This window comes from Microcaecilia unicolor, chromosome 8 (assembly GCF_901765095.1).
Source record: "Microcaecilia unicolor chromosome 8, aMicUni1.1, whole genome shotgun sequence".
Classification (NCBI taxonomy): domain Eukaryota; kingdom Metazoa; phylum Chordata; class Amphibia; order Gymnophiona; family Siphonopidae; genus Microcaecilia; species Microcaecilia unicolor.
The window spans coordinates 105407957-105421100 of NC_044038.1; the positions used below are offsets into that span (position 1 = coordinate 105407957).

The following is a 13144-nucleotide window of genomic DNA, read 5'->3' on the forward strand; positions in this document are numbered from 1 at the left end:
ACTGACTATTGAACCCTATTCTCTGTTTTATAGTTTTTAACCAGTTCCCAGTTCATAACAGGACATTGCCTCTTATCCCATGGCTTTCTAATCTGCTCAGTAGAAATCGAACAAAATAAAACATGTTTGATTTCTATTGATAACCTTTAAGAGTGGACTAACACGGCTACCACACCTCTCTACTTAATTTGCTCAGGAATCTCTCATGAGGGATCATATCAAACACCTTCTGAAATCTAGGTATACCGTATCAACAGATTTATTCAAACCTTCATAGAATTCTAATAGACATGACCGTTTCTAAATCCATCCTGTGCTTCCCCATTAAGATCTATTTATCTATATGATCAAAAATGTAGGGCCCTGTTTACTAAGGTGCACTAGCGTTTTTAGTGTGTGCTAAAAATTAGCATGTGCTAAACATGTAGATGCCCATAAGAATATGGGCATCTATACAGTTAGCGCGCTAATGCTTGGCGTGTGCTAAAAACACTAGAACGCCTCTAGCATGGCTTAGTAAACAGGGCCCTTAGTTCTTAACAATTGTGTTTTATTTGGCACAGATAATACTGTAGGGCTTTTGCTCCTGAAGACTGAACTTAAAATTTGAATAAGCATTCCCCGGTCTGCTTCACATTTTTACAATCAGATACTTCCATCTGATCCTCAGAAAGTAATGTTGCTCCTGCTCAAAAACTCAAAGCCAATGTGCAAAGGATGAAACCTTGTAGATACAGAACAGTATCCAAGCAAACAGCTCTCAAAGCACTATACAATCTTTCATGTGTGTGTTGCACCCATCTCTGGAGGCTACAAGACTTAGCAACATGGGCCTAGCACTTCCTACTTACTGAGACAAGGCTTTCTCTGCTGGCAAGGGAGCTAAAGGTCTGATTGGCTGAGGCCTGTTCCAGTAAGGGGCAGGGGTCTAGTTTCCCATCTGTGCCACAGTGGGAGGCAGTGTCTGTCAGTTCAATATCATCAGGAATATCCTCGCTGTTCCTGTAATCAGGGGCAGAAAAACACACAAAAGTAAGAATGTGGACTGCAAAGTGGAATCCAATGGGCACAGCACCAATCTAGCCCATATCCAGAAGCAATACTGCTCTTACTGTAAGCTAGTTTTTACATCTGTTGTGAGGCAGGCGTAAATATGTGTGAACATTCTATGCATGTGAGCATGCAATTAATAAAGTGTGTATGTACAGTACAACTCCACCCAACTCTATCCTGGGAATGCCTGTGTGCAGCATGCACATAAATAAATATCTTACTGTCAGTGTGAGCACTTATTCATGCACATAGAACCATGCAACCTTAGAAAAGCCCCTTTGTCCATGTGTATTAAAGGGTTTACATGCAGCAAAGCCTCTCTAAAATTCCCTCTTTGTTTTCTTAGAGCCCGATATTCCAAGTAAGAAAGTTGGGTTCTTAAACATGCCTCTTAGAAAATTTAGTAAGAACATAGCTATACTGGGACCAATGGTCCATCTAGCCCAGTATCCTGCTTCCAACAGTGGCCAATCCAGGTCACAAGTACCTGGCAGAAACCCAGTTAGCAGCTGAGATCTTAGATCTATGCTTGTAATATCACTTACGGGCTTATTTTCGAAAGAGAGGGCATCCATCTTTCGACACAAATCGTGAGATGGGCGTCCTTCTCTCAGGGTCACCCAAATCGGCATAATCAAAAGCTGATTTTGGGCGTCCCCAACTGCTTCCCATCGCGGGGATGACCAAAGTTCCCAGGGGCGTGTCGGAGGCGGGACTGGGGCGTGCCTAACAGATGGGCATCCTTGAGTGATAATGGAAAAAAGAAGGGCGTCCCTGACGCGTACTTGGCCGACTTTACTTGGTCCATTTTTTCTTACAAACAAGCCTCAAAAGGTGCCCGAACTGACCAGATGACCACTGAAGGGAATCGGTGATAACCTCTCCTGACTCCCCCAGTGGTGACTAACCCCCTCCCACCATGAAAAAACAACTTTAAAAACTTTTTTTGCCAGCCTCAAATATCATACTCAGGTCCATCGCAGCAGTATGCAGGTCCCTGGGGGTGGAGGTGTGTGTGTGTGTCAGCGGAGGCATAGCGAAGGCATGGACGTCCTTTCAAACATTTTGGACGTCCTGAACTGCCCCCCTCCCCAGCAGGAACGGCCACATTTCAAGGGAGTGGAGTGGAGTGAAGTGGAGGAGTGGCCTAGTGGTTAGTGAACTGGTCTTGCAATCCAGGTGGCCAGTTCAAATCCCACTGCTGCTACTTGTGATCCAAAATCCAAATAAATACATAAACGGGGTGTCAGAGGCATAGCAAAGGCATGGATGTCCTTCTCACAGAAACATCCACATTTTGGACGCCCTCAACTGCCTGTTGCAGGGATGGAGGCATAGCGAAGGCACCCAACACTTGGACGTCCTTCACCCATACTCAAAAAAAAAAAAGTCCCCCCTGACGAGCACTTGGATGTTTTCACCCGGACTTGTGTTTTTTTAAGGTTGTAGACAGCAATTTATTTAAGGCTGTAGATGGCTATTATACACGCAGCTTGTCTGCGTGTATGAAGCTGTCTTTGGCATGCACAGAGAAGCCACGCATAACGCATGGCTGCTCTGCACCTGCTTCCCATCCTTAGGAAGGAAATCGTGTGCAAATGAGCTAACAGCGAGCAGCTCATTTGCATGCAATTTCCTTCATGCATGCCCATTCCTTTCCAAATCGCTAAGGGATCGGTAAGGGAAGGGCTTTTTCCGTTCAGTCAGTGCATCAGTTAGTCCACTGCAATGCCCCCTAGGGTGCCCGGTTGGTGTCCTGGTATGTAAGGGGGACCAGTGCACTACGAATGCTGGCTCCTCCCACGACCAAATGAGTTGGATTTGGTCGTTTTTGAGATGGGTGTCCTCGATTTCTATTATCGCCGAAAACCGGAGACGACCATCTCTAAGGTCGACCTAAATGTTGAGATTTGGGCGTCCCCAACCGTATTATCAAAACAAAAGGTGGCCGCCCATCTTGTTTTGATAATACGGGTTCCTCCCCCCCCCCCCTTCGCTGGGATGTTCTGCGAGGATGCCCTCAGGAAAACCTGGGCGCCCCGTTCGATTATGCCCCTCCATGTGATTAAATTTGCAGATCAGACAAAACTAATCAAAGCTGTTAAAACACATAAGGACTTTAAAACATTTCAGGAAGACCTTAGGAAATTGGAAGACTGTGCATCCAAATGGCAGATGAAATTTAATGTGGACCAGTGGCGTACCAAGGGGGGGGGGGGGGGGGCGGTCCGCCCCGGGTGTCAGTGGGTGGGGGGTGCTCCGTTGCTGACTGCAGTCAGCCCTCGTCTCCTCTCCATCCTGTGCCTTTAAAAAAAAAATCTGAAAAGCAGCATGGCAGGCAGCACTTCGTGTCTGCCCTGCCTGCTTGTAAAAGAAAGCGCCGGCAAACCTCCTCGTCGACGTCATGACGTCGCGTCGGGTCTTCCCTCATTGGGTCCCGCCCTCGCGGGGGGCGGGACCCAGTGAAGGAATACCCGACGCGACGTCGACGAGATTTGCCGCTTTCTTTTACAAGCAGGCAGGGCAGACACGAAGCGCTGCCTGCCGTGCTGCTTTTCAGATTTTTTTTTAAAGCCCCGGATGGAGGCAGGAGACGAGGGCTGTCGTCGAAGGTGGTAGGTGGGTCGAGGTGGGGAGGGGGGGCCTTAGATGGGCGAGGAGGACTGGGGAGGAGGGTTTCAGATGGGAGAAGGGGACTGGAGAGGGGGGGCCTCAGATGGGAGAAGGGGAGGGGGTCCTCAGATGGGAGAAGAAGGGGACTGGGCTGGGGAGAAGGGGGGTGGGGTCTCAGTTGGGAGAAGGGGACGGTGGGGGGGGGTCTCGATGGGAGAAGGGGACTGGGGTGGGGAGGGGGTCTCAGATGGGAGAAGAGGGGAGAAGGGGACGGGTGGGGAGAAGGGGGTGGGGGTCTCAGATGGGAGAAGGGGACGTGGGGAGGGGGGTCTCGATGTGGAGAGGGGACTGGGGTGGGAGGGGGATCTCAGATGGGAGAAGAGGGGAGAAGGGGACGGGTGGGGAGAAGGGGGGTGGGGAAGGGGCCATGCGAGGAAAATGGGAGCCATGCCTGGGCTGGTGGGAAAATGGGGTCTGGGGCTGAAAAGGGGTCCCTAATGCAAGGCATGTGGATGAAGGGAGCTGGAACTGGGGGCTGAAAAGGAGGGTAGGTGGGATAAGGGGGCTAGTACTGGAACTGGGGGCTGAGAAGGGGGAGCAAGTGGGAGATGTGGGCTGGGGCTAGAACTAGGGGCAGGTGGGATAAGAGGCAGATGGGCGAAGGGGACGTGGGGAGGGGGTCTCAGATGGGAGAAGGGGACGGGTGGGGAGAAGGGGGGTGGGGAAGAGGCCATGCGAGAAAATGGGAGGCATGCCTGGGGCTGGTGGGAAAATGGGTCTGGGGCTGAAAAGGGGTCCCTAATGCAAGGCATGTGGATGAAGGGGGCTGGAACTGGGGGCTGAAAAGGAGGGTAGGTGGGATAAGGGGCTAGTACTGGAACTGGGGGCTGAAAAGGGGACAGGGAGAAGTGGCTGGGGCTGAAGCTCGGGACTGGGGCTAGAACTAAGGGCAGGTGGGATAAAAGGGCTGGAACTGGGGACTGAAAAAAGGGGCAGAGAGAGAGAGGGGACAGACGATGGATGGATGGATGGGGGGAGAGGGGAGGGCAGACCCTTAATGGATAGGGGGGGGAGGGAGGGCAGACCTTGGATGGATGGGGGGTGAGGGAGGGCAGACCTTGGATGGATGGGGGGGAGAGGGAGGGCAGACCGTGAAAGGAAGGGGGAGAGAGAGGGCAGACAGTGAATGGAAAGGGCAGGGAGAGAGGGCAGACACTGGATGGAGGGGACAGCAGACAGGGCAGACACTGGATGGCAGAGAAAGAACGAAGACAGATGCTGGATGGAAGGAAGACAGTCAAAAGAAGATGAGGAAAGCAGAAACCAGAGACAACAAACTGTAAATAAAATATATATTTGGTTTTTTTTTTTGCTTTAGGATAAAGTAGTATTGTAGCTGTGTTAATAAATGTTTATAATAGAACATGTAAATAAGGTAATCTTTTTATTGGACTAATTTTAATACATTTTGACTAACTTTCGGAGAACAAAACCCCCCTCCTCAGGTCAGGTTAGGACACTGTAACACACTATACTGTATTGACCTGAGGAAGAAGGTTTTGGCCTCTGACAGCTAAATGTATTAGTCCAATAAAATGGTATTTTATTTTCTATATTTGTTTTATTTCTATTTGTTAATTTGTAAAGTGGTGATTGGTATTTGTTAGTTTTTTTCCAAATTTACATCTGCTGTCTTTATATTTTGCACAGTACTAGGGGACATTTTCTGTTTCTGTGGTGTTGCATTGTATGCAGATTACTTGTTCTATAGTGGATTAGGGCGTATCTGTGTTTGTGAAAAAGACATGACTTTCAGTTGGCATTGACTGTGCAGGATTGACGATCTGTACTATCTGTCTGGTTTCGTTTTACAATAGGTGAATTGATGTTCTAGTGCTCACTGTAGTGTAAGATTTCTTTTTCCATGTGTGACTCATAGAAATGACTGTTATGGTATGGTAGAATTGCTCTATAGGTCCTGAGTGTTTTGTATTCTCAGTATGCCTAGTACTGGATTTTGGAGGGGGGTGTTAAAAAAATGACCGGCCCCGGGTGTCAACTCCCCTAGGTACGCCACTGATGTGGACAAATGCAAAGTGCTTCACATTGAGAAGATAATCCAAATCATGGCTGCTTGATGCTAGGGTTCACCTTAGAAGTCAGTACCCAAGAAAAAGTTCTGGGTGTCATCATAAGCAATACGCTCAAATCTTCTGCCCAAAAAAGCAAACAGGATGCTAGGAATTATTAGCAAGAGATGAAAAATATTATAATGCCTTTGTATGTGTGTCCTGCATGTAATTCTGGTCACCGTATCTCAAAAAAGGTTCAAAGAAGGGTGACCAAAAAGGTTAAAGGGGATGGAACCCCTCTCATATGAGGAAAGGCCTAAAGAGTTAGGGCTCTTCAGCTTGAAAATAGATGGCTAAGGGGAATAGTACGAGAGGTAATGGTGTTGGGTTCGCTGGGAAGCAGTGATCATACATGATCAATTTTGAGCTACTAACTGGAATGAAGCTACAAAAGAAATCTACTGTAGCAGCATTTAATTTTCGAAACATGAAGAAAAAGGTTAAAAAAAAGAAGTGTGGCGAGAGAGGGAATTTCCTGCTTGTAAATTGTATAAGTGTTTTTTATGATGTGCATTTTCCTTGTTTGGCCAGCAGACAGTGTCTGTAAAGTTGTTACAAGAAGTGACAGTTTCTTCTTCCTGCCCAAGCTGAGGAGAAGTAATCTGCATTGCTGTTAGTCAGAAGCTCCTCAGTGTTTATGCTCTGGGCTCTGACTGAATCTGCTGGAAATCTTTAGTCTCAGTATGGAAGCACAGAAGTAACATCTCTGTCCTGAGACCCTGTTCAAAGCTTTAGTTATTATCCTGAAGCTTCTCAGGCACTACTCAGGTAGTGACAAATGTTTAGACCAGTTGTTCCCAAACTTTTTCAGTTCACGGTACCCTTAGAGGGGCATTTTCGACCGGGGACGCCCATCTCTAAGGGTGCCTGAGGATGGCGCCACGAAGGGGTGGGGCCGACTGTATTTTCGAACGAGATGGGCATCCATCTTTCGTTTTTGAGAATACAGTTGGGCCCAGCCAAATGTCAGAGATGGCCGGGTTTCAGATGGCCGGCCTCGGTTTTCGCCGATAATGGAAACCGAGGCCGGCCATCTCAAACCCGGCCAAATCCAAGGCATTTGGTCGTGGGAGGAGCTAGTATTTGTAGTGCACTGGCCCCTGACATGCCAGGGACACCAAACCGGGCACCCTAGGGGGCACTTCTAAAAATTAAAATAGCTCCCAGGTGCAAATCCCCCCCCCCCCCCCCCAAACCCACTCCCCACAACTCTACACCATTACAATAGCCCTTATGGGTGAAGGGGGGCACCTACATGTGGGTACAGTGGGTTTTGGTGGGGGGGGGTTGGAGGGCTCCCATTACCACCACAAGTGTAACAGGTAGGGAGGGGGGATGGGCCTGGGTCCACCTGCCTGAAGTGCACTGCACCCACTAAAAAACTGCTCCAGGACCTGCATACTGCTGTCAGGGAGCTGGGTATGACATTTGAGGCTGGCATAGAGGCTGGCAAAAAAAGTTTTTAAAGTTGTTTTTTTGAGGGTGGGAGGGGGTTAGTGACCACTGGGGGAGTCAAGGGAGGTCATCCCCGATTCCCTCCGTTGGTCATCTGGTCAGTTCGGGCACTTTTTGGGGACTTGGACCTGAAAAAAAGGGAATCAAATAAAGTGGATCAAATTCTCGCCAGGGACGCCCTTCTTTTTTTCAATATTGGCCAAGGGTACCCATCTCTTAAGCATGCCCCGGCACGCCCCTGTCCCGCCTTTGCTACCCTTCTGACACGCCCCCTTGAAGTTTGGCTGGCTCCACGACGGGCTGCAGTTGAGGCCGGCCAAAATCGGCTTTCAATAGATAGATTCCTAAAGGGACAAGTCCATAGACCGCTATTAAATGGACTTGGAAAAATTCCGCATTTTTAGGTATAACTTGTCTGGAATGTTTTTACATTTGGGGAGCGTGCCAGGTGCCCTTGACCTGGATTGGCCACTGTCGGGACAGGAGTGCTGGCTAGATGGACCTTGGTCTTTCCCAGTTATGGCACTACTTATGTACTTATGTACTTAATTATGCCGATTTCGCCGGCCTTGAAAGATGGCCAGCCATCTCCCGATTTGTGTCGGAAGATGTCCGGCCTTCTCTTTCGAAAATAAGCTGGTTAGTGTCCAAGCAATTTTTCGCGGCACCCCCCATGTGGAGGCCACATAAGTCTCCACACACACCCCTCCCCAGCCACATAGATCTCCACACCCCTCCCCAGCCACATAGTTCTCCACACACCCCCGGCCATGTGTCCACCCCCCCACCACCACATAGGTCTCCCTTTCTCCGCAGCCCCCTCCTCTCACTCAAGCACACCTCTCCATTCCCTGCAGCCCACTCCTTCCAGAAACTCCAGCACACCTCTCCATTCCCTGCAGACCCCCCTCCTCCCAGAAAGTCCAGCACACATCTCCCTTACCTGCAGCCCCTCTCCTCCCAGATAGTCCAGCACACCTCTCCATTCCCTGCAGACCCCCTCCTCCCATAAGCCCAGCACAACTCTGCAGTCTCCAAATCCAACATCGCTCACCACCTTCCTTCCTGCAGTTCCAGGAACGCTGCCGCTTCCTTCTCCTTCCTCTGCCACCACTGCAGCTTATATTTTTGGGCTGTCCGTATTTCACACTGGCACTCCGGGCCTTCCCTTTGCCGTGTCCAGCCCTTTCTGATGCAACTTCCTGTTACAAGGGCTAGACGTGGCAGAGAGAAGTCCCCGAGATTCCTGTGTGAATCACAGACAGCATGAAAATGTAAGCTGCAAGCACTGCAGCAGCGGTGGGGGAAGAAGGCGTAAGCGGCAGATTCTGGACCTGTGGGAGGGGAAAGTAGGGAGCAATGCTGGATTGTGGGTGATGGGAGGGAGGTCAGGATTGCCACGGCACCCCTGAGAATTCGCTGCGGCGCACCAGGGTGCTGCAGTGCACCATTTTGTGAACCGCTGGTTTATTTATTTATTGCATTTGTACCCCACATTTTCCCATCTCTTTGCAGGCTCAATGTGGCTTACAATACATCATGAATGGTGGAAATATATAAGAAGATAGACATTTGGTATTACAGAAGGATCTCGGGTAACATAATAATGATAGACAAGCAAATATTGTAAGACAGTTCTGGATATGTGTGTAGGAGTTCACATTTGTTGATCTTTATGGTATACCTTGTTAAAGAGATGGGTCTTCAGTAGTTTGCGAAAGGTAGTTAGTTCGTAGATCGTTCTTAGGTTCCAGAGTTGTGTACTCAAGTAGGAAAAGGTTGACGTATGTATTGGCTTGTATTTTAGACCTTTACAGTTGGGGAAGTGAAGATTAAGGAATGTGCAGGATGATTTTTTAGCATTCCTAGGTGGTAGGTCTATCAGGTCAGACATGTAGGCTGGGGCATCTCCGTGAATGATTTTGTGAACTAGGGTACATATTTTGAACGTGATGCGCTCTTTAAGTGGGAGCCAGTGTAGCTTTTCTCGTAGGGGTATAGCACTTTCATATTTTGATTTACCGAATATGAGTCTAGCTGCAGTGTTCTGAACTGTCTGAAGTTTCTTGATTATTTGCTCTTTGCAGCCAGTGTAAAGTGCGTTGCAGTAATCTAGATGGCTTAGTACCATTGATTGTACCAGGTTGCGGAAGACGGTCCTTGGGAAGAAAGGTCTTACGCTTTTAATTTCCACATTGAGTGGAACATTTCTTGGTTGTATTATTCGCGTGACTCTCAAGTGTTAAGTGTCAATCAATAGTAAGAATTTTTAGGGTGTCCGAAATTGGACGATTCAGTTTTGGTGTGTTAATGGTGGTGAATTTGTTTGTGTTATGTTGAGAGGCGAGTATTAGGCATGGGGTTTTTTCTGCATTGAGTTTCAGCTGAAATGTATCAGCCCATGTATGCATGATACGTAGGCTTTGGTTGATGTCACTGGAAATTTCCATCTTGTTTAAATGGGATGTAGATCGTTACGTCGTCTGCGTATATGTATGGGTTGAGGTTTTGGTTTGATAGTAGTTTGGCCAAGGGTATCACCATTAAGTTGAATAAGGTCGGTGAGAGGGAGGATCCCTGTGGAACTCCGCATTCAGATATCCATGTGGCTGATGTTGTTGAGTTAGATGTCACTAACAGGCAACTGAATAAGGATCCGTATTAAAACTGTCTAAACCGTTAGTGGGGAGGAGGGTGCTAGTATAGAGCACAAGCAGCAGGAGCAGGCGGACCTGAGCAGTGCTAGGGACAGACCCTCTAGGTGGCCACAGGGTTAGCTCCAGGCAGCTGCTAGGCATTCCATGACAGACCTTTAAGTCCTTTTTTTGTGGCAGCATGGTGGGAATGTCAGGCTCAGTGTGTGGAGGTAAGGTCACCATCCACTGAGTGGTTGAGAGTTTTTTTTTTTAATCTGTAACCTCCAGACACAGAACACAGTGAACAAGTGCAGCAAAAACAGGGTCCCTGCCCCATTCAGAGTTTTTTGGTAGTGTTAGGAGACTAGCAACGTGCTGATGGCGACAAGCAGCAGCTGTCAGACACTGGATATGCCTAACCTAACACAAGAGCGACCGGATGAGCTCAGCGAGGAGGAGCTGCAGGACCTGCCTATGCAGAGTTCTCCAGGGGAGAGACCAGACCCCTAGTGGGCAGAGGCCTGTGAGCTGGCAGGGCCAGATGCCACATTAACTGAGATCCGGCAAATCTACATACTAGAGTGAAAGCGGTGAGAGGAACGGGAACAGCGGCGAGAGGAGCGGGGAGTTCCAGCTGCAGAAAATGAAGTGGCCATATCCAAAGCTCCCGCCCAACCTCTGTGCCAAGGCCAGAGGTGGTGTCCATTGTGCCAAGGCCAGAGGTAGTATCCATAGCCTGGATTGGACCCAACCTGTTTGCGCAGTTTGATGATACCCAAGGTGACATAGATGGATATCTAACTACCTTTGAAACAATTTCCTGCCTCAATGAGATTCCTCAGAAAGACTGGGTATGCTATTTGGGAGGGAAGTTCACCAGTAGAGTACTTCAGGCATTCCAAGGACCATCTATGGAGACGTGATCCCAGTTTCAGGAGTTGTGCAAAGCTTTGTTGAATCATTAAGCCATTACCCCTGAGACCAACAGACTAAAGTTCCGGACTTTGAAAAAGGGGATGTACGATACTCACAACGAGTTTGTGATCCAGTTAAGATACCAGCACCAATGGAGCTGAGGTTAAAACCCTGGAGGACTGGGGAAGTGACGTCACCGAGCCAAGATGGCTGCTTGAGCGAAGAGCTCCGGCTGCCCCAGAGCAAACCCATCAGCTTTGAGTGAACAGATTAGCGAAAACGGGACGCCAGCGATCCTAATAAGTGTTGGAAGCGAGTGGGAATAGAATGAACATAAGCACCCGGGCGTCGAAAGCTTCGCTAGCAGGATTCGCTTATACGGGGCCTAGTACGTTGACATCGCATACTGATGCTATGAGAAAAACAACAACGACTGAATCGGCCATGCAAGAAAAAGCGCCACAACCAATTGAGATGGGCTCCCAATTGATTTTTACACAAGAAGCAGAACAATCCCCAGAAAGAGACCCCTTGGTGGAGATACGAGAATGGCTATAAGAGATCACAGGAGAACTGAAAGCTATGCGAACTGACCTGAACACCCTAGGGGCAGATCTCAGGGACGAAATCGGCGCGCTGGGACTACGAGTAGCAGAAACGGAAGAGCGGCTAGAGGAGCACATGGAGATATTGCAGTCGATCAGTGAACAGACTGGCGAGGATAAACAGAATATGCAACAACTATGGGACAAAATGGAGGACATCGAAAATCAGAGCAGACGCCATAATCTAAGATTTCGTGGACTACCAGAAATCCCAGCATACACCAATTGTGAGTCGGTAATACAGCAGATGGCATGTGCGCTGTTGAAAGAGATACAGATCAACAAAGAACCATCAGAGATTGCACTAGAACAGGCGCATAGATCATTGGGGGCGCCTAGAAACAATCAGCCCAGAGATATGGTGGCATGCTTTGTGGACTTCAAATTGAAAGAAAACCTACTAAAGGCGTCGAGAGAGCATCCAGAATTTCGATGGGACACACATCAAGTTGGAATTATCAAGACCTGGCAATATCCACTCTCTGACGACGTGCAGAACTGCGCCCGCTTACACAATACTTACGAGAGCAAAAAATTCAATATCGCTGGAGCCACCCCTTTGCACTGCGCTTTTATAAGGATGGCAAATTTCATCATATAAAGCAAACATCAGAAACAGCGCGGATATTTCCAGAAAAAGAGCTGGTGAATCTGGCAACAACATGACAGCTGGGGACGCAACGCCAGGTTAAGCCAAGATGGCAACGAGTCGCAACTGGTAAAGGGAGACTTCAAAGACAACAATCTGACTCCACCCTGAAGCGAGGAGACACTCTGACGACTGAAATGACTAGATGGAGGCTCAGTATTAAGACAAAATGTTTACGGAGTGAATCCACAGGGCAGACTGAAAGTCAGATGAGTACGATGTTTGATTAGTAATCACACAATGTATAGTAACATATAGACAACAATGATTGTTAGATGATGTCAAAAACGAGTCCGCCATAAGAAAGTTAGAGAAGGATGGTGGCTCTGGGGCACGGGATTGAAACTGACCCCTATTAAACACCTGACCGAAATATGGAAGGTGATTCTTGGTTGATGGGGAAGGAACAAGGGGGGGGAGGTACAAGAGAAGTTTCCAAAGATGGTACAAATTGATGAGTTACCTGGTAATAAATCACAGAAGGAACACGAGAGAGGGACAAAATCTAACTACATAACATATAAAGATGGGGGCTCTTACTTTCCTGACACTTAATGCAAAAGGCCTAAACTCCCCAGCAAAGCGGCAACTACTATTTAAGGAAGCACTGCGTCTGGAGCAGATATAATTTTTGCACAGGAGACGCATCTATTGCCAAACCATGAACGAGTATGCAAAAATGGCCATTATACGGAGGTATACTTGCATCTAATCATTTAAAGAGAAAAAAAAGGAGGGGTATTGATAGCACTGACAGGAAGGCATCCCTGGCAGGTACAACGCATAGTAAGGGATAAGGGAGGGCGATATATCATATTGATTGTGCAGCTGGATAATGAGACTTTCACCCTGGTGAACACCTATGCCCCAAATGAGAAGCAAGGGCACTTTTATATGGCACTTTCAGAGCTCCTGGCTCGCTATGTAGATGGGAAGTTGTTGATCGGGGGGATTTTAACTTGACGTGGTCTGATCATGCACCAGTGACTTTAAAACTAGAATGTACATGTGCTAGAACTAAACGCCCGATGTGGCGATATGGATGATAGCTTGCTATCGGACCGGCTATTATGATCAGTCTAGAAA

General features: G+C 48.2%; 1 protein-coding gene across 1 annotated transcript in view; it reads right to left on the bottom strand.

Annotated features, from left to right (window-relative positions):
• Nucleotides 1-13144, bottom strand: part of GRAMD1A (GRAM domain containing 1A) — an 894680-nt gene that overhangs the window by 417126 nt on the left and 464410 nt on the right. The window contains 1 exon segment of the mRNA XM_030213386.1: nucleotides 852-1002. Coding sequence (XP_030069246.1) covers nucleotides 852-1002 — 151 coding nt within the window.